Source organism: Polypterus senegalus, chromosome 1, assembly GCF_016835505.1.
Source record: "Polypterus senegalus isolate Bchr_013 chromosome 1, ASM1683550v1, whole genome shotgun sequence".
NCBI lineage: Eukaryota > Metazoa > Chordata > Cladistia > Polypteriformes > Polypteridae > Polypterus > Polypterus senegalus.
Window position 1 is genome coordinate 324,177,533 of NC_053154.1, and position 25,035 is coordinate 324,202,567.

General features: G+C 37.3%; 1 protein-coding gene across 1 annotated transcript in view; it reads right to left on the reverse strand.

Moving 5' to 3' along the window:
* Positions 1-25,035, reverse strand: part of atp6v1ba (ATPase, H+ transporting, lysosomal, V1 subunit B, member a) — a 154,770-nt gene that overhangs the window by 25,105 nt on the left and 104,630 nt on the right. Inside the window, exons 7-9 of the mRNA XM_039737260.1 lie at positions 20,435-20,536; positions 12,868-12,965; positions 12,530-12,653 (exon numbers count right to left, since the gene is read on the reverse strand). Of these exons, the coding sequence (XP_039593194.1) occupies positions 12,530-12,653; positions 12,868-12,965; positions 20,435-20,536 (324 nt within the window). The remainder of the gene's footprint in view (positions 1-12,529; positions 12,654-12,867; positions 12,966-20,434; positions 20,537-25,035) is intronic.

Here is a 25,035-nt window from a genome sequence, read left to right on the forward strand (position 1 = left end):
ATAGTTCCTGTTGTGTGGTGGGAATACAAAACAAGAAAGTGGCCCAGGGCCTATACTGTACAAGAACTCATTGGTTCCTGAAAATAAAGTTTTACAAAGTGGGAAACATGTACTATTTATGCCTCAATTACCTCACAGTTAGGTTACTGCAGTGCATTTTACTTAGGTTCTAATCAGTCCGTGTTAGTGCAGAATGTGGCTGCTAGGATGTTTACTGGTAGAAAGAAGCTGCATTGGCATCTTGAGACACAGGCTCTACATTTTCTGGCTCATTGTTTCCTTAATGAGTTTCTTTAATCCAGTATCAGCTTCAAGATCTTTAAAGTTCTCCAGTCAGTCGATTTTGACTATTCTCCATTCTTGTCTCGACATCATAGGGAATATATACCTCTTCTGTTCATTAGGACCTTTAAGATCCACCTTAAGTCTTTTTGTTTTCTAAGGTTTCCTTGTGTTTTATTATGCACAATACTTGAGTTTAATTTTCGTTATTGAAAGCTACTGTAAAAATAAATTTATAACTGATACTGACAGGGACTGTCCAACACAGGAACCAAACCCACATGGCATTTCAGTCCACTACTGGGCGTATTAAGTCACAAAAAAACACCAACTTACACAAGTTAAATTTAGAGTTGCTCAATAACTAATATGCAGATCTTTGACATGCGGGAAGAATAAGCAGAGAAAGCCATGCAAATTGGAAAAGAACATTCAGAATTTGCAGAGAAACCACACTTCTCCATGCTGATGTCTCTGAAGTGGTGAGATAGCAGCAACCAGTAACTCCACCACCATCAATTTACTTACAATTCTAGATAATTCACAACGTATCTAAAATTAAATCAATTCACTCTTTTCTATTAAATGTCGTTAGATTATTTTTGCAAGAAAACAAAATTTTAGCAATGACTATTTTTCAGTTTGAGATAGAACATAGTTTTATTTACAGCAAGCTATGCTTTACTTAGTGGCATTTATATATTCTACATTAGAAGGCTCATATATAGTGCCTATCAAAATTATAAGAATACTTTTTTTTTTTTTTTAAAACGTTTGCATTTTGTGGAATAACATTCTGAAACTGACATACTGAATAGTACCATGGGTAACCAATGATTTGCTTATGGCAGCAGACTCTGGAAAAACCAGCATATTCATTCTATTAATATAATTTGCAGCATTTGACACAGTCAGATATGACATTCTACTGTCCAGAATGGAGAACATGCTGGGAATCTCTGGCACTGCCCTCCAGTGGTTCAAGTCCTATTTGACTGATAGGCAAGAGTTTGTTAGATCCAGCTCAGCCCCATTCACACAATGAGTTCCTCGGGGCTCTGTCCTCGGCCCTCTTCTCTTCTGTATTTATATGCTTCCCCTTGGCCATATTATTCGTAGCGTTGGACTGGGTTATTTTTATGCAGACGATATTCAACTCTATTTCAATGTTAAAAGTGGAACTTCATCAGAGCTTTCTCAGCTCACAAATTGCCTCAGTGAAATTAAAACCTGGATGGAGCAGAACTCTTTAAAATTACATTGCAACAAAACTGAACTCCTGCAAATTGGGGCTAAAGTAATAAAATGAGCTCCTTCCCAGTCAATCTTGGTGGTGATCTCATCAGACCTGCCTCCACTGCAAAGAATCTTGGTGTCATTTTTGATTCCTCCCTCTCTTATTCCGCTCACATAAATCACATTAAGAACTTTCTTACTTTCACTTCCGTAACATATCATGTGTCCCTTCTTCCTCTCCTTTTCTGATGCTGAGAAACTTGTCCATGCTTTTATCACATCCTGCATCGATTATTGTAATTCCCTACTGGCAGGTGCCCCTTCTAATCTTATATTACAGCTCCAGCTTATTCAAAACTTGGCTGCAAGAGTCCTTATTTGAACCAGCAGCAGCAAGCACATCACACCCATCCTGCTCCGCCTTCACTGGCAATAGCATGCTGCACATCTGAAACATCACCTTACAATACCTAAGCACCAACCATCTACAGTACATAAGCATAAAAAATGGAATAAATTGCAGAGCCTTTGTGTCATGCCAAAAAACATTCAGGAGGCACAGTGTATCCATGTGATCTACCAATTTTCTTCTTCCTCACCTGGCTACTCCCGTTAGGGGTCGCCAAAGTGCATCATCTTTTTCCATATCATCCTGTCCTCTGCATCTTGCTCCGTTACACCAACCACCTTCATGTCCTCTTACACCACATCCATAAACCTCCTCTTAGGCTTTCTTCTTTTATTCATACCTGGCAGTTCCATCCTTAGCATTCTTTTCCCAAAATACTCAGCATCTCTCCTCTGCACATGTCCAAACCAACGCAATCTCGCCTCTCTGACTTTGTCTCCAAACCGTCCACTCTGAGCTGACCCTCTAATGTTCTAATTTCTAATCCTGTCCATCCTTGTCACACCCAGTCCAAATCTTAACATCTTTAACTCCACACTGCCACTTCCAGCTATGTCGCCTGTTTTTTGGTCAGTGCCACCATCTCCAACCCATAAAACACAGCTGGTCTCATTACAGTCTTGCAGACTTTCCCTTTCACTCTTGCTGGTATCCATCTGTCACAAATCACTCCTGACACTCTTCTCCAACCATTCCACCCTGCCTGCACTCTCTTTTTCACCTCTCTTCCACAATCCCTGTTACTCTGTACTGTTGATCCCAAGTATTTACAGTAAACTCATCCATCTTCGCCAGCTCTGCTCCCTGCATCCTCACCATTCCACTGACCTCCCTCTCATTTACACACATATGTATTCTGTCTTGTTCCTACTGGCCTTCACTTCTCTCCCATCTAGAGCGTATCTCCAACAATCTAGGTTCTGCTCAACCTGCCAACTACTCTCGCTATAGACCATGTGACCTACCAATGCACATCAGAATACACCAAAAATAAGAATAAAGTTAAATCTGTCAATTGTGAGTTGCTATAATTCATACTTCATTGTGGCAAGTTCACATTTCTGTGATAACATTTAAATGTTGCTGATTCTTTATGCAAAACACTGACCAGATTTCACGGATTTTAACATTCCTAATAAATTCAGATTGAAAAACAAATGCTAATATTTTTCATAAAATCTGTTAAAAAACAAAAATACACACAGTAAGTGCAAATACTTAACAACTGTTGTTATGTTCTGTTATACATTGCTTAATTTCATGTTGCATAAGACAGTGAAGATCAGTCCGGGAGCCCCTATGTTTGCAGGTATTCATCTCAAACAATAAGCTTTTCATTGGCATCCGACCTTAATAAAGCAAGCTGTTTCTTTCTAGTTTAATGTTTTTACTTCCATGTAAATGTAACTTTAGTGATGGGGACAAAAATTCACTATCGAGTTAAGTTGAGATTTTGATTCTACTATGTTGAAAATGCTGAGAAAAGGTGATTTAATGATGTCTGTACATATGCCTGTGACACTGGCCTCCGACTGAACATCAAGAAAATAGATTACATGGAATGCAGCGTGCAGACTGGCGGCACCATAAAGATCAATGGCCAGTAACTCAAGCTGGTCACCGAATTTCAATACCTTGATTTGCTCATCTGCAACAACAACCAAAGTAGCCTGGTTGAAGGGGCGGCATATTACCAGGATCCTCTGTGGTCACAAGGTTCCAAATTACCTGAAGGTGAACATCTACAAAGCAGTCATCCGCTCAGAGGCCATATATAGGGGTCTAATGTTGTTCAGCCTCCACCAAGCATGAGCAGGTGCTACACATAATGGAGATGCACATGGTGGGATCTCAGCCTAACTATATTTGACCATGTCACGAATGAAGACATTCAGAAGATCATGACTGTGGTGCTGATTGACAAGAAGATGTGCAGTGCATGTTTCCAACAGTACGACTATGTCATCAGCAGCAATTAGAACTCAGTGCCCAAGATGGCTTTACAGTTCAGCCCGCACAGCAAATGGCAACGTGGACGACTAAAAAAGTGCTTCCTCGACATGATGGCCAAATCAAGTAAGATATGCGACAACAGTGTTGCCCTGAAGATGTCCTTGATCCAGACAAGTGGCAAAAGTCCTGCTCAATAGCGGACTCTGCATGAGAGTGGGATAAAAGCTAGGAAAAAAGAAGAAGAATCTATATGTATGCCTTTACTCTGAATAAGGGCAGTGCGGCTTCACAATGGTAGCGCTGCTGCCCCGCAGTAAGGAGACTGGGGTTTGCATCCTGGATTTTGCCTATGAATAGTTTCGGTGTATTCCCTGCGACTGTGTGGGTTTCTTCCTCGAAAGCCATGCAGGTTAGGTTAACTGGTGATCCCAAATTGGCCCTAGTATTTGATTGGGGTGGGTGTGTGTGTGTGTTTGACAGTGTTTGTTCCTGCCTTGTGCCCTGTACTAGCTGGGATAGGCTCCAGCAGACTCCCATGATCCTGTTCAGGACAAAGCAGGATGGAAAATGACTGCCTGAATATTCTGAATAAATTCAATATTTAAATAAAAAAAAGTGTTAAAATTCTGTGAAAAAGATGCAGTAAAATGCACGAGTAATAAGAGTACCTATATGTTATGTGAAATGACCGAGGACAGGTTGATAATTATGGTAATTTAAACAAGAATTGTTACCATATTAGGCACACATTTACGACTAAACAACTGTCTCTTTCACCTTTTTGTTTATCAAATCTCATATACCAGGTTGCTGGGAAATGAAACAACATTCACAAATCCACTCAAACCAGTAATTGGGGATGTTTATGTTGAATGAAGCCTCACCTGGAATCACTGCACAAAGCTGGAACAAACACAGGATGGCGTGTTAGTCCATCCCAGGGCCCAACCATACCTACATAAAATATGCCGCTACCCCACCAACACACACACACACAATGTCACTAAATCATACAATATAAACCTTAGTTTGGCTCAAATTAGTTTATAATTCCAGATTTCATAAAAAATTTAATCAGACAAAGACAGCAGCAGTTATTTGCAAGCATTTACTTTTTTTATCACCAGTTAAACAGTGAAAGACCATGACATTGATGGCAAGTGCAGCTGAACTTGTGAATAACTGTTTAACAAATAAAATGGGGAAAAAGCACACACACACAGAATACTGAAAACAAAATGAGGAACCTTGGGAAGTTTATACATCATTACCATGCAACAATAGCTTATTATTAATATTTGGGTACATGTTAAATAAAAACATCCAGGGTGTACACAAGCCCTTTATTATTCTAGAGCTGAAGTCAAGGATTTACTCATGCACAATATTACAGAAGTAAAAGTCAAGGTCTACTACGCTTTCATAGATGTATGACTATTTAAACACATCTATTTGTGCAGCCAGTGTGCTATCTACTCAGATTTAATTTCCTTGTGATCTTATTGTGATTCTATTAAAGAATCCCTCATCCAACAACAGACAGTTTACTCTGAAGAAGACAGCAAGGTCTATCCAATGAAGAAGAGGTCTTTAATGTGAATTACTCTAAATATCTGCAATCTGGCTTAGTGCTCCTTACAAAAATAGCCTCTACAAATGAACAAAGCAAAAAAAAAAAAAAACCCCACAGTAAATAGAAAATAACAAAATATAATATACTGCTGTTTATCACCTCCTTTAAAACTCATGTCTTAGGATAATTTAGCTAATTAAAGAAAACTATGGATACCTGTATTTAAGTATTGCAACATAAATTCAAGCAAAAATGAATTGCTCAACATAGCATTCCTATGTGTTTCCTGGCAGTATCATAAAATAAATTTATCATGTACATAGATTAGATAAGACAGACAGACTGATTTGCATATTTGTAGTTGGAGTTCCAAAAAGGAAGAAAATAAGTTATGTATCTTAAAACAGTTTTATATTCCTAAGTGTTCAACAACTTACTATCAGAGGAAAATGAGTAGACATTCAGGAATCAAAGGCAATATATAGCGAGTGAGTTGTAATGGATTAATAAGGTGGGGTTCAGAAGGCTTTGGTCAAAATGTCTATTTATTATTTGGAAGTTCTTCTTTATATATTGGTTGTTTTCTTGTTTTATATATATATATATATATTATATATATATATATATATACCTGTTAAAAAATTACGTGTTAAAAAATATTGTCACATCCACATGCCTATTTTTCTTTTTTTACATTAAGAAACAATAATACAAAAAATGTAAGTCTGAACATAAAGAATTATATACACACCAAGTATCATATCTTCTTATATAATATGATACTGTGGCTGTACGTTTGTCTGGGCGGGATTTTAAATTGCCTGTAGCAAGCAAACCGTTTCACTTATTGACTTGAAATTTGGTACACATATACAACGTGATGTCTACTATCCGCTTTCGGGGTGATGATTTTTATTACTCTTTTTATTCTTATTTTATTTTATTGTAGAATCAACTCTCGGCATTGTATAGCAGGGCGGCCATGCAGCACATGCGTATGGGCGCTGTTCTCATTTCCTATCACCTTCGCTAATAATTCTTGAGGCAGATTGAAGACTTAAGTGCCAGCTTAAGTGACAAGTTAAAGAAAACGTACTAAGTAATTGCAACACAAAAACTAACTTAATCAGTTTAAACGCATAAAGATCCACACAAAAAAAGAGAAGCAGCGGACCGCTAGAGTGGAGAAAAGAAGAGCTGCTCAGGAAGTAGTAAGTGCATCAACCTCTGAGCAAACGAGTGCTAAATGAACAGAGGATGAAAACTATGAATGCTCAAGTCAAGTGTATTCACTGCACGTTATCATGCAGTACACCATTACAGGTTTATATGTAATGTTTAAAAATTATTTAAAAGTTTCAGATTACATGTTTCACAACGCTTTCCCACATGTCAGTACATGGTACTGGTGTTCATTTCCTTGATTTATACATACCTACATAGGTGCAGTGGAGTGGGAAGAAGGGGGTTTATGGTAGGTAGTATGTAGCAAAGATAAAAATTACACATTCCATGTCATGTTTTTGTGAGAAGATCGACTAAATGTGATATCACGTACATGCAAAATATGTTTTCTTTGAGTGGCACTAAAACCAAAAAAAGTCTGTAGTACCTCTGTATTTAATTTGCCAGTCTGCCAGGTAGTTACAGTACTTACTGCCCTAATATAATGATACAATTTTGTGAAAAACTAATTTAATGATTATTCCTACCCATTATTCCAGTTTGCAGTATCTTTACTAATTTATGTAAAGAACACAACATAACCTCCCAAGTAATGCATGGTGTCAGTTTTTAAGCAAGACAGGAGCTACAGAAAAAATTTTTTAGTGTGCCAGGAGCAAAGGTTTTTTCTCCCACTAGTTGTATATGGTGGCACACTTTTTATAACCAAAAAAAAAAAAAAAATCACCAAGGAACCCCACAATTCTGCCAACCACAAAAGCTTTAAATCTACACACTTGCTAAACTGTCCCAAGGGGCAAGACTATCAGAGACACCAGTAAAAAAAAACCAAAAGCATCACTTAGTGATGTCCGCTCATACCATGCTATCCTATATGGCACACCTAGGCAGCTCTCATTGCACATCGGCTGAAAAACACTTTTTTAGAGTATAATTATAAAGTTGTTGATGGTGATGAACAATTGAGGATGGCACAGGCAGAGTTTTAACAAAAGTTTTAATGTACACCCATTTAAGAGATGCTTATTTCAATTAAGTCAGTCTTTAGTAGTGCATTCAAACTCTGCAGTCATTTCGATCGTTTAATTTTACTTTAACATGTCTGTGTCTCACATGCCATACCAATTTGAGAATCAATACATTGGCCTCATTTTCTTATTGCCTTCTTTTAAATTTACCTTTTACGAAGGCATTTCAATTCTGGTTGTACTTGCACAAGTATTATTTTGTTGAATGGTCAGGTTTCAGGTCATTGTTAAAGTTTTAACTATGCCTTTAAATGTTAAAAATCCCTTTGTGTTAATTCTACATTAATTTGGTTTTTCAGTGTATATTTAATTCATGATTTTTGTATTTATCCCATACAATTATGTGATTACTTTTTTATAATCGATTCCCAGCAAGAATATATACACACACATATAATAACACATATACATACAATATATACAGTGGGTATGGAAAGTATTCAGACCCCCTTCAATTTTTCACTCTTTGTTATATTGCAGCCATTTGCTTAAATCATTTAAATTAATTTCTTCCCTCATTAATGTACACACAGCACCCCATATTGACAGACAAAAAAAAAGAATTTTTGAAATTGTTGCAAATTAATAAAAAAGAAAAACTAAAATATCACATGGTCCTAAGTATTCAGACCCTTGGCTCAGTATTTAGTAGAAGCACCCTTTTGAGCTAATACAGCCATAAGTCTTCTTGGGAAAGATGCAACAAGTTTTTCAAACCTGGATTTGGAGATCCTCTGCCATTCCTCCTTGCAGATCCTCTCCAGTTCTGTCAGGTTGGATGGTAAACGTTGGTGGGCAGCCATTTTTAGGTCTCTCCAGAGATGCTCAATTGGGTTTAAGACAGGGCTCTGGCTGGGCCATTCAAGAACAGTCACAGAGTTGTTGTGAAGCCACTCCTTCGTTATTTTAGCTGTGTGCTTCGGGTCATTGTCTTGTTGGAAGGTAAACCTTTGGCCCAGTCTGAGGTCCTTAGCACTCTGGAGAAGGTTTTTGTTCAGGATATCCCTGTACTTGGCCGCATTCATCTTTCCCTCGATTGCAACCAGTCGTCCTGTCCCTGCAGCTGAAAAATACCCCTACAGCATGATGCTGCCACCGCCATGCTTCACTGTGGGGACTGTATTGGACAAGTGATGAGCAGTGCCTGGTTCTCTCCACACACTGAGGAGATGCAAGACACATGACAGCCCGCATGGAGTTTGCTAAAAGACACCTGAAGGACTCTGAGATGGTGAGAAATAAGATTCTCTGGTCTGATGAGACCAAGATAGAACTTTTTGGCCTTAATTCTAAGCGGTATGTGTGGAGACAACCAGGCATACAAAACTGTTTTATGATGTACAAAAAGAAACATATCTAACATGTTTGGTTTTAAAGCCACATGATGAAAATATCATTATAGGCTTATATCTTAGGCATTTTTGGTATTGCATGACTCCACTCCCCTTGTCCATGCCTTTCTCCCGCTCAGGGCCTGATTAAGGTGGGTGCTATTGATGCTGCAGCATTAGGCCCATTCCTGAAATAGGCCCAGATCAAAACAGACGAGAATTTTCCGAAAACTGAACAGTTTTCCTTTGTTATATTAACCTCAAAATAATTCTAAGAATGAAATTTGGAGTCCAACTTTCGGACGCCTAGACACAGCATTACTTATTATACAGTTACTATTGTTCTTTGCGCTGTGACGTAACTATAATGTCGTGTTTATTGTTAACCGACGATTTCACGTTAATGTTATCAATTTTACGTTAAACAGTTTACTTAGTAATTTAGCTGCATTTTTTTTGCAATATCTTGGGGATTCTTGCCACTTTATTATTGTTCAGTAAGTGCCATGTACAGTAAAAATCGCTATTTAAATGGCTATTTAAATGGTTATCTGTAAAGGTAAAACTAAAAGCTGGCCCGTGGGCCCGGCATGGATGTTTAGAATTTTTTTTAATTCTTGACAGGATTCTGGTCTATTATGAAATTTAAATCGTGGAGAAATTTTACCCTCAAGAACCTGAACCGAGTCACTTTGACCCAATGTCTCTGCAAATTCATTTTTTCTTACTTTGTTTTGTAAGAGAATTGTGAAAGTTTGTGTATTTCATTGTTAGGTTTTCTGCATTAAGTGCACTTTTCAGACAATTGCTATTGAATGTTGATGTTACATAGTTTGATGTCAATCTCGAGTTGTTACGATACTACGTCATTATTATTCATGTTCAATAAAGGCTGACTAGTTGCGTCGCAAGCAATTAAGGCTCCTTGGTCGGTCTGAGTTCGCATGTACGGTGAGCGTTGAATGCACCTGCACCAATGCCGAGAAAAAACAGGCCTTTTTTGCACTGCAGCATCAGGCCCAATTTCGTCTTAATCCCAGCCCCGCTTCTATATATTTGTTTAAGTGATCCATCCATCCATCCATTATCCAACCAGCTAGAGCCTGCTGGAGCCAATCCCAGCCAACACAAGGCAGGACACAAATCCTGGGCAAGGTGCCAACCCACCGCAAGGTGAGCACACACAAACAACACACGGGACAATTTAGAATAGCCAATGCATCTAACCTGCATGTCTTTGGACTGTGGGAGGAAACCCACGCAGACACGGGGAGAACATGCAAACTCCATGCAGAGAGAACCCAGGAAGCGAACCCAGGTCTACTAACTGCAAGGCAGCAGCGCTACCCACTGCACCAGGCCAGGAAGGGTGAAATGCATGATACATCCAGGCAGGAATTAATACCTTTATAGATGAGTAACTAGTTCAGCATATTTGTTGAGTCCTGTAGGACTATTAGAACAAACATCACTAAAAAAGTTTTATTTAAGAGTAGTTTTTTTTTTTTTCTTTTCCTCATACTAATTTTGCCATTGTGTTACTCCAGACATGCTATGCTGCAATACTTCTGTATTCTGTATCACTTCCACAATTACCGTTTTGGTAATTTTTGCTTTGCACCCTCCCCCACCATAACCTGTTGTCTATGGTTGAGGAGCGAAAGCTTTAGATTCATCAAACATTTCAATCTCAGGTTTTTGACGGATCTCAATGTTTTAGTGTCCACTGATACAGAACACATTGATATCTCGAATATAGTGTGTCTGTGTGTCAATTTCTTGAGGACGCTCTAGAGCTAAAACGGCTGGATGGAAAAATAACCAACTTAAAACTTAAGCCTGTTTGTTATAAGTGAGATGGAGGGTAGACCATCTATTTATGCAAGTCTTGCTTTATTTTTATCCATGAAGACAGCACAATTTTGTTGATAAAGAGCTTTATGTTTACTTGTGATGTTGACCCCCAGGTATTTAAACTGATCTGAGGTGATAAAAGGGAAGGTGTCCGATCTAATATTATGCGCTTGAGAATTCACTGGAAAGAGCACAATTTTATTCAAATTAATTCTGAGACCAAAAAACTTTTGAAATTCTGTTAGGGCTATTAGGACTGCAGGCACAGCGTTTTGTGGATCGGTGGTAAATAATTACTGAAATGTTATAGAATAATTTAGGTAACTTGGTTCTTGCTGCTCATAGCCTACTGACGCTCACGTCTGAATTTTTAATTGTTAGTTTGTACCATCATTTAAAAAAATGGACAGATTTTTCTACCTACCGTACTGCTCTGGTTTGTGATTAATGAGTGTTATCAACAACAGGTTTTGAACACTTGCCCAGTGATGTTTTTATAGTCAATAAAAAGTAAAATACTCTGTCTGTGAACATTAATTGTCCTGTACAAATTATATACAGTAAATGTATTTAATGAGCCTCTGTAAAAAGCCAAAATTTTCCCATGGGGACAAATAAAGTTTGTTCGTTCGTACTTTATCGCTCTCTGTATTTATCTCTCGATCTACCTATAAACAATGTAAGCTTAGTGCCTGGCAGAAAAATTACATTTTTATAGATAGTCTGATACAAAACGATATTCATCTTACTTTAAGTACAATTCAATGCTGCAACAGACAAAGAACAGAGTCCACAGAAAGCTGTTTATGAATGCAGACTCCCTGTCATTCCTAATGTGCTCTACTACGTTATCACTTAGTTACAAAAATTTGTTTGGTGGGTCATATTCAGGCAGTCCTTCATGGCTTACTACTGATGATGCACTGCTAACCCCTTATTTAATGCAGTGGTAATACTTGTCATCTTGAGGGCTGCAGTGGCATCAGGTTTTCGCTTCAGCTAATCTGATGATCGAAAGAAAGAATGCCCTGTAAACAAACCTTTTGCATAGCTGAACTTCCTCTTGTTTTTCAGTTTTGTAAAAACGTAAAGCAAATATTTGCAAAGATTTATCTTGTTGACATCACTATTCTGTTTTTTTTCTTTTCTTTTTAGATCAGACCCCTTCTTTTTACCAAGCAGCAAATTCTTTTTCTGAGCAAGTCTTGCTATGAATGATAAATTATTAAATAACTCTTGTCCTTTGTACCATTTCTGCTCATCACAAGTGAAAAGATTTAGAATTTAATTACAGTGAAACAGAATCTTTTATTTACAACCGACCTTCCTTTATGCAAAGGCGTGATCTGACTGAAACCGAGTAGAGCAAGATGCACCCCTGTGGCAATGAAAACACAGTTACCAAACTGTGCATGCAGAGTGGAAGCAAAAAGGGTTTTTTTTCCCCCATTTACATGCAAGAATAGAAAAATCAAAGAATCAAAGAGAGTTCAAAGCTTCCATCACAGGCTCAGAACTGCACCTGAATATAAGGCTAGATGTAGAAAATGTACCCTCTCCAGAACAGATATCTTAGACACCCTTGAAATAGCAGTTTCAAGCACAAAGACACATCCTGTAGCAAGACGAAAGAACAGATTTAAGAAATAAGACAGCCTCATCAAATGTATCTATTTACCTCTCTTAAGGCCTCAGCATAAGAACTCATATCAGTCAAAATAACCAGTACGTGCTTTTCACACTGGTAAGCCAGATACTCTGCTGTGGTCAGAGCAAGACGTGGAGTAATAATGCGTTCAATGCTGGGAAGGACAAAAACACACATGCACTGATAAGTAACTGAAAAAACAAACATTTTGAACATTTTAGTTTCATTTTATTAAAGACATGCACAAAGCAATAAAAGGATTAAGTGGTAATGAATGACAGAGCTGCAAACCAAGTTTCTGGAACAGCAAAAAAAAAAAAAACCCTCAAAGCATCTAAAATACTCTAGAAAAAGAAAGTTTTACTTACGTGGGGTCATTTGCAAGGTTTAGAAACAGACAGACATTATCCATGGACCCATTCTCCTCAAAGTCAGATTTAAAAAAACGAGCAGTTTCCATGTTGACCTATGATAGAAAATAGGACTGTCAATATAAACTTTAAAGAAAATAAGCTTTTAAGCAATCTTCATTAGAATATTAGAAGAACATTGACAAGAACGGGCCATTCATGCCAATCCTATCTACCTAATCTATTAAAAATACAATCAAGTCAAGTGTTGATAAAAGTTCAGATGTCCACTACATTACTTGGTAATTTGCTCTGTGTGTATGGGTTTGGGGTGAAATGGGTTGTGTAGGGATGGAACTTTAATATTTGTTCGAAATTTACCTTTAAAATGAGTTCAACAAAGACATGAGTGACAGTTAGAAACTGAAATGAACAGCCTGGATCCACTGTACTAATTCCCTTCACAATTTTAACAACTTTAATCATGTCACCTCTTATTTTCCATTTGTTTCAACTATACAGGTCCAGCTCTTTTAATCTTTCCTCAATAACTCATACCCCGCAGGTTTGAACGTAGCCACATGACCGTCATCATCAAATTCTTCCATGAGAACCCTGACTACCATGAGAACCGATTGAGGTCATTTATGTTGGGTAGAATGCCCAGAGGGGGCTGGGTGGTCTCGTGGCCTGGAACCCCTGCAGATTTTATTTTTTTTCTCCAGCTGTCTGTGGAGTTTTTTTGTTTGTTTTTTCTGTCCTCCCAGGCTTTTACTCTATGTTAATTAGTGTTCCCTTATTCTAATTGTTATTAATTTTGTCTTTTTTCTCTTTCATCATCATAATGTAAAGCACTTTGAGCTGCATAATTTGTATGAAATTGTGCTACATAAATAAATGTTGTTGTTGTTGTAGCCTAGTCACTCTTCTCTACACTTTTTCTAAAGCTGCTATGACGTTTTTGTAGCCTGGACACCAAATCCCCACATAGTATTCCAGGTAAGGCCTCACTAGTGCAGTATAACGCTTAAGCATAACCTCCTTTGACTTGTACTCTACAAATCGTGATATGTAATCTAATATCCTATTAGCCTTCTGAACGTCTCCTGTATATCGTCTGGATGTTGATAGTGACAAATCCACTATGAATCCTTGGTCCTTCTCATAAGGGGTATTTACACATTTCAGATCTCCCATTGTGTACTGAAATCTGACATTTTTACTTCCTTTGTGTAACACAAAACAGCCAAGCCTATATTTTGACCAAGTCCCTCTGTAAGGATTTGGCTCATTCTAAGATTATCTGCCATTCCACCTACTTTGGTATCATCAGCAAATTTAACCAGCTTGTTTGTTCATACTCCAAATCAGATCGCTTATGTATATTAAATATAGTAGTGGCCCCATGACTGGCTCCAGAAGGAGACCACTGTTGACATCAATCAATAATGATCATCGCAACATAACCCTCTGCTTTCCTGTGTTTGAGCCAATTTTGCACTCATCTACAAATTATGCACTGAAATCCCACTTCTTTGTAGTTTATGTACTGAAAGTAATGTTGAATTTACTATAAAAGCTGGTGACACCAAAAAAGTAGGATTACCTAATTCAACTACTTATTTCTGGTATACCTTTGCAGGTATACAGTATTGCTAAAAATTAGGAGCACTGCAACACTACAAACTGGCAGGAGCAAAACCAATTCAACTTAGGATTTAAACAGAATACCTATAATACTCTACTTCATCTATTTTTACATTACATTTGTAAAAAATGAAAACCTTATATGTGTGCCACTTCTATGGAAAATCACTATGTGAAAAGAAACTGACCTGTTTCCTGCATGAAACATTGTAATTTTTCTGCAAATTGTAATGATATACTGATAATATAGCATTTGTAAACCTTTCAATCCAATTAATGGCTGGATGTGTTATGGGGGGGGGATATGCAGTCTGAAGTGCTAGCACCAGGTGTTTGGCAAAAATTACCCCTGCACCAGATACCATTTCACTGTAGGACTGAAATCAGTTGCTTAATGGGGTGTCTTCTAATAAATTGGAATGTTTAAAATAGAGAATATTTACAAGTGAAGAAACCATTTCAAGTTTACCCATTTTTGTTCAAGGTGAATATGAAAGCCTAACCGTTTCACTTATCACAAAACATTAGAACACTCTAGATGAGAACAGGCCATTCAGCCCAACAAAGCTCACCAGTCCTATCCACTTATTTCTTCCCAAAAAAACATCAGGTCGAGTTTTGAAAGTTCCTAAAGTCTTACTGTCTGCCACACTACTTGGTAGCTTATTCCATATGTCTATCATTCTTTGTGTAAAGAAAAACCTCCTAATGTTTGTGTGAAATTTACCCTTAAGGTTCCAACTGTGTCCCCGTGTTCTTGATGAACTCATTTTAAAGTTACCGTCTCGATCCTCTGGACTAATTCCCTTCATAATTTTAAACACTTCAGTCAGGTCTCCTCTTCGTCTTCTTTTACTTAAACTGTAAAGGCTCAGCCCTTTTAATCTTTCCTTCTAAATCATCCCCTGTAGCCCTGGACTCCGCCTTGTCGCTCTTCTCTGGACACTTTCTAGTGATGCCGTGTCCTTTTTGTAACCTGGAGATCAAACTGCACCCAGTACTCCAGATGAGGCCTCACCAGTGTGTTAACACCATCCAACCTCTGCCCCTTAGGGACAAGCTGACAGAGATGGGAGTAGATTCACACCTGGTGGCATTGATCGTGGACTTTCTTAAAGACAGACCTCAGTATGTGCGTCTCGGGAACTGCAGGTCTGACATTGTGGTCAGCAACACAGGAGCGCTGCAGGAGACTGTACTTTCTCTGGTCCTGTTCAGCCTATATACATCAAACTTCCAATACGATTTGGAGTCCTGCCACGTGCAAAAGTTCGCTGACGACACTGCTATTGTGGGCTGCATCAGGAGTGGGCAGGAGGAGGAGTATAGGAAGCTAATCAAAGACTTTGCTAAATGGTTTCGACTCAAACCGCTGACACCTGAACACCAGAAAGACCAAGGAACTGGTGGTGGATTTTAGGAGGCCCAGGCACTTCATGGACCCCGTGATCATCAGAGGAGACTGTGTGCAGAGGGTGCAGACCTATAAATACCTGGGAGTGCAGCTGGATGATAAATTGGACTGGACTGCCAATACTGATGTTCTGTGTAAGAAAGGTCAGAGCCGACTATACTTCCTTAGAAGGTTGGAGTCCTTCAACATCTGCAATAAGTTGTGGCAAGCGCCCTCTTCTATGCGGTGGTGTGCTGGGGAGGCAGCATAAAGAAGGACACCTCACACCTGGATAAACTTGTTAGAAAGGCAGGCTCTATTGTAGGAATGAAGCTGGACAGTTTAACATATATGGCAGATAGGGCTGTTCGATATAACGATATATATCGGATGACAATATGAAAACGTCTATCGCTGCACATTACGCTATCGTTTGTTTCGTGGTGTCGCAAAATAAACTGTTTACGGCAATATTTTTTTCATTGTTTTGATGGCCACCACTTGGATGCAGACACACTAGCATGGCTGATGAAGACGAGGCAACACCAGGTAGCTCCACACAGAAGAACCTTGTTCCTAAACGAGGGGCTACCTCTGTAGTATGGAGATGGTTTGGATTTGAAAAGTCTGACACGGACCAGAATACGGTACTGTGCAAATTATGCTGCAAACCGATCGCTACCACAGACTCCAACACGACAAACCTCTTCTACCACCTCCGCAAAAAGCACGTGAGCGAGCATGCAGAGAGTTTACAACTGAGAGGCAGGCCACGTAGGATATTACAGTTGTAAAGGTACTATTTAAAACGAGCATGCTAAAAGCTTGGAAGATTAATTGCTACCAAAACAATTTGCTTAAGGCATAATTTTCCCTGCAGCGTTTGCTGTCAGCGTTAATCTTGTTAAAATTACGTTTACGCCACAACTGCATGCGCGCAAATCTCCGTTAACGAGTTACCGCGGATCGCCCCGTGCTTGGGGCTGGACGGCATCAACACGTTAGCGCCATCCAGTCCCACGCATGGGGCGATCCGCAGTAACTCATTAACGGAGATTTGCCACACTACGATGTGCAAATTAACATTTTACTAGAATGTAGCCTAAAAAATATTATATTTAATATTATATATTTAATATATTTTTGTCGTAAGCCTTATTGCTGCTACAGTTTGAAGTACAATGTTTACATATGGTTTTGACAGTTAATGTTAGACTTGTATTTATTTTGTTTAAAGGGTTTATTGGCCTTATATAGTTTAGTTGTTAGTGCTTTGATCCTTTTATATTTAATATATGTTGTGAGAGTTATTGCTGCTACAGTTCACATTTTGTTTATGTCAGGCATTTTATATAGCAGTATTTTATATTGGGCCTTTAGTAATTTGTTTTTGAAAAGTGTTTTATATTTGATACATTAACATTTTATGTTTATATTCTAAGTCAAACATTTGCTCAAATGTTCTAAATAAAAGAACAGAAATAATTACAAGTTGAGTACTTCTCATTTTTGATTTTTTTAATTTAAATGAAAAAAAAAAAAGGAGTGGTGATTATATAAACTATTCACTGAATACAAAGAAAATGTACTATATCGTGATATCGGGATATGAAATGAATTATTGGGATATAAGATTTTGGTCATATCGCACAGCCCTAGTGGCAGAGTGATGGGCACTGAGCAGACTCCTGTCAATCATGGAGAATTCACTGCATCCACTGAACAGGATCATCTCCAGACAGAGGAGCAGCTTCAGTGACAGACTGCTGTCACCATCCTGCTCCACTGACAGACTGAGGAGATCGTTCCTCCTCCACACTGGGCGACTCTTCAATTCCACCGGGTGGGGGTAAATGCTAACAATAATCAAAGTTATTGTCTGTTTTTACATGCATTTTTATTATTCTTTAATTTAATATTGTTTTTTGCATCAGTATGCTACTGCTGGATTATGTGAATTTCCCCTTGGGATTAATAAAATATCTATCTATCTATCTATCTGTTAAGGTTGAGCAGAACCTCCTGTGACTTGTACTCCACACATCAGGACGCTATATAACCCAACATTCTGTTTGACTTCTTAATGGCTTCTGAACACTGTCTGGATGTCGACAACTTAAGAGTCCACTACGACTCCTAAATCCTTCTCATAAGGTGTACTCTCGATTTTACGACTGCCATTGTATTGAAAGCTAACATTTTTACTTCCTATGTGTAATACTTTACATTTACGGACATTAAATTCTATCTGCCACACATCTGCCCAAGCCTGTATGCTATCCAAGTCCTTCTCTAATGATATAACAGATTTAGACTTATCTGCTAATCCACCTTGGTAACATCTGCAAACTTAACCAGCTTGTTACTTATATTCCTATCTAAATCATTTATATTTATTAAAAATAGCAGCAGCCCTAGCACTGGCCCCTGCTGGTCACTACTCTTAACATCAGCCAGTCCTAATGACGTTCTTCACACCATAACCCTCTGCTTCATTTTATGAGCCAATTCTGCACCCATCTAAAACATCACCCTGGACTCCCACTTCTTTTAGTTTGATGCCCAACCTCTCATGTGGCACCTTATCAAATGCTTTCTGAAAGTCAAGATAAATAATATCATAACATTACAACAATCTAGAAGAAAACAGGCCATTTGACCCAACAAAGCTTGCGTGTCCTGTCCACTTAACTCTTCTAAAATAACATTAATTCAAGTTTTTAAAGGTCCCTAGAGCCCTAACGGTCTACCACACGACTTGGTCACTTATTCCATGCAACTGTGATTCTCCAAGTGAAAAAAACTCAATGTTGGCGTGAAATTTACCCTTAACAAATTTCCAACTGTGTCCTTGTGTTTTTGATGAATTCATTTTAAAGTTGCTGTCTCGAACCACTGGACACGAACTGTACTGTTTTCAATTAGTCCGATAAAAGCAGTTCTAAAGTTAAACCATTACACACTTTGTGATTCTGTTTGGCTTCAATAATCAAGCAATTGTATAATGATACAAAGATACACTGTGTTATAAAAAAAAAAAAAAAGTGTAAACACTTTAAAGTAGTATTTATCACTGTAAGAAACACTCCCCGGCGACCCTGAATTGGATTAGCAATTTTGAAACTGGTAGACACAATGTCAAATAATGACTGTTTATCAGAGTCAAGGCACGCTCTCCAATGGACGTACCCAAAACCTGCACAGAACAACAGAACTGAACCTAGAAATCGCTGCGTATAGAAAGTATAGAATAGCACAAATGACACTGAAGAAACTCTGCAAGTCTACAAAACAGTTTTGAGTATATAGTAATAGAATACTTGTAAGAGTTATCAGGAGGAAGCCTTTTTTCAACCATTTGACAAATATCATCCTCAGCTTTATCAAAGTATGCAAAAGTAAATCTTGAAAAGTCTGACGCTTATTAGAATAAAATTCTTTGGAATCTTGAAAAAAAAAAAATTAAGCAGGCAAGCCAAAATCTTTGAACACAACTGTATACCTTTAGGAGTAGGATGCACTTGACAACTGTCTATCCTAGAGGTGCACTGAACCTCCGTTTTTTACTCTTGTAGCAGCTCATGAAACTATTTTATGTCCGTAAATACCCTTGTAAAAGTGGTGTGGATTACGTGTAAAAGCACATGCTTTCAAAAAACACCTCGGTTAGATGTTTTTGAAATACGAATAAGAATGTTTTTATTTTTTATTGCAGACGATCTTTTCTAAATCAATGAATAGAATTTCTTTGAAAATTCAGATTTTTTTTTTTTGCTAACCATTTGCATGGTTATGAATACCCTGCTCAATACAATGCAAAATTGCTATTAGAAATTTTATTTTCTACAAGGCCTTATCAACAGCAAAATGAAAGAAAATATACTGCTCACTCTTCTACTTTCCAGGCTAGTTTGTGTTACACCAAACAGCAGAAACTAGTCAAACTGTGTTTTTATTTATAAATGTGGATTCTGCAATGAATTTAGCCATTGGAGTAATCACAGATAAACTGCATTCAAATGGCATCATACCTAATGTTTCACAGCAATGAGGATGAATAGACAAACATGTCAGTTTACACTTCTTTGTTTTTTTAAAATAAACGTAAAGATTCAGAAATATCCCTTTGGCATCTGAGTATTTGTGTAAAAAATGAAAAACAAAATCAAATATAAACATTTTATATGGCGTCTAAAAAATAACTGATATGATTAAACTTAAAGGAATAGTTAATACTTCTTGAAAGAATGGTAGATGTTTAATATAAAAACAACTATACAACCTCTCGTTACATAACAGAAATAAAGAAAAAAATAAATACAGAGAAGCTACATAATGTCATCATTTAAAATTCCTATTCTGATCTCCAAACATGCTATATACAGAGGAAAGGCAAACAAAAATATGAACAGTTAATGAACATAGCCATTTACAAAGTATTACTAACATCCCAGACAGTGGAATGTGTGTGTTTGTGATAACTTTTTACCCACCTACCATTCGCATTTCAACGCAGAGACCCCCATATTCACAAATTTTACTTACACCCATTGCCGCAAACACAATGGCAAAGTTGTCTGCGCTGTAGTCGGTGACATCTTTAGATTTCTTGACCAAGCCAGCCTGACGGCATATTTGGGCAGCAATCTGCAAGGAAATGGGGGAGGGAAAAAAAAAAGCTTATTTCTTTAGTTAAACTAAACATATTTAATATGAACAACAACATAATACATTGGAGACAGAATATAAAATTTTTTATTCTACTTTCAATCAATCAAATTAAAACAGACAAAAATAATCTTTCCAAGTAGTGTCTATCTCCTATCATAATCTTGCTGTCTACTGTTTAAAAGCAGGGGTGTCCAACTCCGATCTACGAGGGCCACAGTGGCTGCTGGTCTTCTTTCCTACAACTTTCTTCATCAGGGACCAATTTCTGCTGTTAATTGACTTTTATTCCCTTAGTTTTTTTAATTGCCATGTTTTTAAAGACTCCATCCTCTGAATTGATATTATTTTCCTTAAATGGCAGCCAAACAAAAGATGAGATGCGAAGTGAGGCAACAGATGACTAGCTAATTCCAGCATTTTTCTCTCCAACCAGTTTCTTAATTAGAAGACAATTTTTGTTGTTAAACTCATAATTTACCTCCATGTCTTTCTGGTGCTGTCATTCTGCCATAGCTGACATTTCCAAAACATTTTACTTTCTCTTTTTAAGAGTAGTTTTATGGACCTGGGCAGAGGCGAGTTGGTCATGTGGTGGCTCGTTTTGTGCCTCATTATTGTTTGGCTGCTAATTAAGGAAGAACAACCAACTAAGGGGTCTGAGTTAATTAAAATGAAGGCAAAAGAAGTTAATTAGCAGCAAAAACTGGTCACTAATTAAGAAGATGGTTAGAATGAAAACCTACAGCCACTATGGCCCCACAGGACTGGAGTTGGACACCCCTGGTTTAGAGCAAAGCCCTGTGAAATATGCTCAGTTAAGAGGGACTTAGGGCTGTGTCTGTGTGCATTTAAAAAAGGGAATGATCACTATAAAGGGGAATTATTAGCATTAATTTAAACTAAACAGTCAATGAACTGCTATTAAAACATATTTGTGCTTTTCTTCACGTTGAACACAACTAATACAAGCTGTTAACTCCAAGTTGAGGTATTCTACATATGCTAGTGGTGCTGTACACCTAAAAAAATTTCCCCTTGGGGGAAAAAATGTATGCATGTTTGTATCCAACTGTCTAAAATAATACCAAGAAGATAACTCTAACTGACAAATCATATACACAAAAATCAGGAGTTGTCTCCCCTAGACTTTCTCGTATATTCAGATATGTGGATGGATATTTGAGGAGTAAACCGCAAGACAATGATCATACTTTTATATTTATATACATTAAAGAACCATCAACAACAAGTTAAATCAAATTAATAATATATTGAACAATTATTATATAAGTAATTAATTGGACTAAAACTGAATAAACAAAAAGTACCACTTCCGGTTAAGGGAAATAGCTCAAAAGTTGATAGAAATCTACATTTTGTACCTAATACTTGTATGCACATACTCAAGTTATCAAGTTTACATATATACACACACACACAGACATGGTTCCAAAAATGGTATTTTCGGACACAGGGAGGTCTAAAATGTCAAGATTCATAAAAATCTCGAAATAGAATTTTTGGAGGATTATAGTACTTTCCCTATACTTTGTATATGAGAAAGTAAAAAGAAATCGAAGTTTATAAAAAGTACAAATAAATTGCCCACTGATGATTTTGGCCATGAAAATAAAGCAAATGGGTAAAAAATAGGGGCGATATAGAAACCAAATAAAGAAAGATCTGTAAGTAAATAAATATACATACTGCGTGTGTATATATATGTGTGTGTGTGTGTGTCAAGAGACAAAGCTCAGGTTCACAATTAAATTATGTATAAAGTCAGGAAACCGTCAAAATAATAAAAATAGTCAATTTATAACAATTTCTTATTTGAGCAAAACAATTATGCAGCCAATACTACCACTGGCATGATGTATTACCCTTGTTTTCAACCTTTGTCAACATTTTTATATGAAGTACACAACTGTAAGTCATAGTCGGGCTGCAGCACATTTTCATTAAGAGAGAACAATATATAAAAAGGGAGAGAACCCCATCTTAGAGCGATCAGTCCGGGGAAGTGAGAGAATCCCTCTGGTGTTTAGAACAGTATAGGATGGAGGTACAGTATGTCTAATAGTGCTTCTGGTTATATAAATGTAATGAATGAAAGAATTTCAGTGACGATGTGTAGAAAAAGGTGGTGGAGACCACTGAGGACAAATGTGTTACTTTATGTTCTTTAATTAAGTTGGAAATTGGGGGGCTTTGTGATTTTTCTTATAAATCAAACTTCTGAAAATCCAAATTATGAAATGTGGCTGGGGATGAAGTATATGTACCTGTATGAAAAGGTAAAAAAACAATTTCCATTTTTACACAATAAATATTTTTTACAGCCATTAGTAGGTAGGGACCCATATCTCCAGATTCTGTAAAATCCTAATATAAAGAAAATGTACATAAAGATTAATTTAGTGAAAAGAAAAAAAAACACAACACTACTGTAGTACTTAAAAGTGCTCTGACCCTCACCCCATGGGAACCCAACAGGTCAACTACCACATACAGTAAAAGTGTAGTTTGATGATTCAGTTTCTCTGCACACTTAAGTACATTTTTATGTTATTTATTAAAATTAAAACTATCAATCATTATTTCTTTAGACAGCTTTGAATGTTCAGAACATGTTCTTTATATATTTAAATGGAATGTACTGTAAATGCTTATTCTACAATGTATTATTAAGGCTTTTCAATAATAAAAAAGTTGAATGACAATGATAAACAATACTGAACAAAATATTGAACAAAGAACTAACAATATTCATGTAAAAAGGCACACTAAAGGAAAAAAATGAATTACTAATCTCAATACATTCCTATCGTAAAAGCTTGTGTTTACCAAAGGTCTTGCTACAGGATGGAAAACAAATGCGTAATTTCACTTATAAGGAATTCAGATGAAAACTAAAACGCATTGCGAATGAAGTAAACAATGCTTATAAGACACAAAGATATAAAAGACAGCCTTGACTGGGTTTGATACAAGGTTCATCAACGTACACTTATGAAAAAGAAAAAATGCTTTTAGTTTTAATGAAAGAGGCAGGCGCAAAACAACAAATTTCAACGTAAAGATCTTCCTTTAGTAAGCTTCATGGAAAGTGACAGGAGATCCCTTCTATCACACTGCACTTATCTCCATAAAGAGAGGCATTAACTAAGAGCAACATATTTTAAATCTACACAAAATAATAAACTATAAAACAAGTCTGCGTGCACACCCCCTGACAGTCCTGAAAAACACAAATGCCCAAAGTAATCATTTAGGAAAATATACAGCCTAACACACACCTACTAGAGGAGGGCTGTAAATTAGATACTACAAGGTTTTCAACGTGAAGACTGAACACTGTGGAATTCAGTAGATAGATCTAAAATGAATAAAGCAAATGGACAAACTACACAAACCTGGAAAACAAAAAAGAATCTGGCATTTAAAAACCCATTAGTCACTAGCTGTGATGTTGCCAAGCACAGAAGATGTACTTTAACTGCAAGCAATGACCTTAGCTTTCACAATTTCTAATGAAGCGCAGTGAATGGCTTAAGCAAATATGGGAAAGGAGGCATTAAAGCTCTGACCTGCTGATAATGGACTTTAAGTCGACGCTGTTCACTTCAGTTTTTAAAGCAAATGCAGCTAGCTTCCTCTGCCTTAATATTACTAAAGATTGTTAAATGTTATTAAGGTTATAGGCTTTTGTGCTACGGCATAACTAGTCATCCCATTTGTCAGCTTCACTGTTAAGCATTTGCTACATTTAAGGCCTCGGCGTGTGGTAAAAACCCAATGAAGTTTTATGACCAATGAAAAGCTGGGAAGAACAACTAGGTCGAAATGAATTTACAAGTTTTCACAAAGATGTGTACCTGCATAAAATAAAAACAAGCTGTTAAAGTCTAAAGAAGAATTCAACACTTACTTACTTACTTAGCAAAGAATATCTTGGCCTTCGTTGTAAATCACTTGGGAGGAAAGCTTCAGCCAATTCAAAAATGTTACATATAAATAAAATTTCTCCTAGATAACGGTTTGAGTTCAATTGAAAGCACAGTACAACCTTAAAACGTAATGAATGTGTGTTTCCAATAATATCCCTCACAATGCAAGTAATGAGCCTCATTCAAGGACCCCATGAGCAACAGTCCCTACAAACACAAAGTCAAGCCAGCAGTACCCAAGAATTCTCCAAAGAGAGATAATACTCTGTTGGTGAAGAGAGATTCATTGATCTTGACTTTGCTGACGATGCTGTGATCTTCGCAGAGTGAATGGAGGTTCTAATCGGGGGCTTTCGAGTGACTGAGTGAGGAGTTTGAGTGTCTGGGCTTGCTAGTGTCCTGATAAAAACCAAGAGCCAGGCCTTTAATGACCTCTTAGGCACAGCTATCAGCAGTGTGCCTGTCTGCAGAGAGAGTGTCGACCAAAAGTAGCGAAACTATATAATATTTACAGTGAGTATTGCA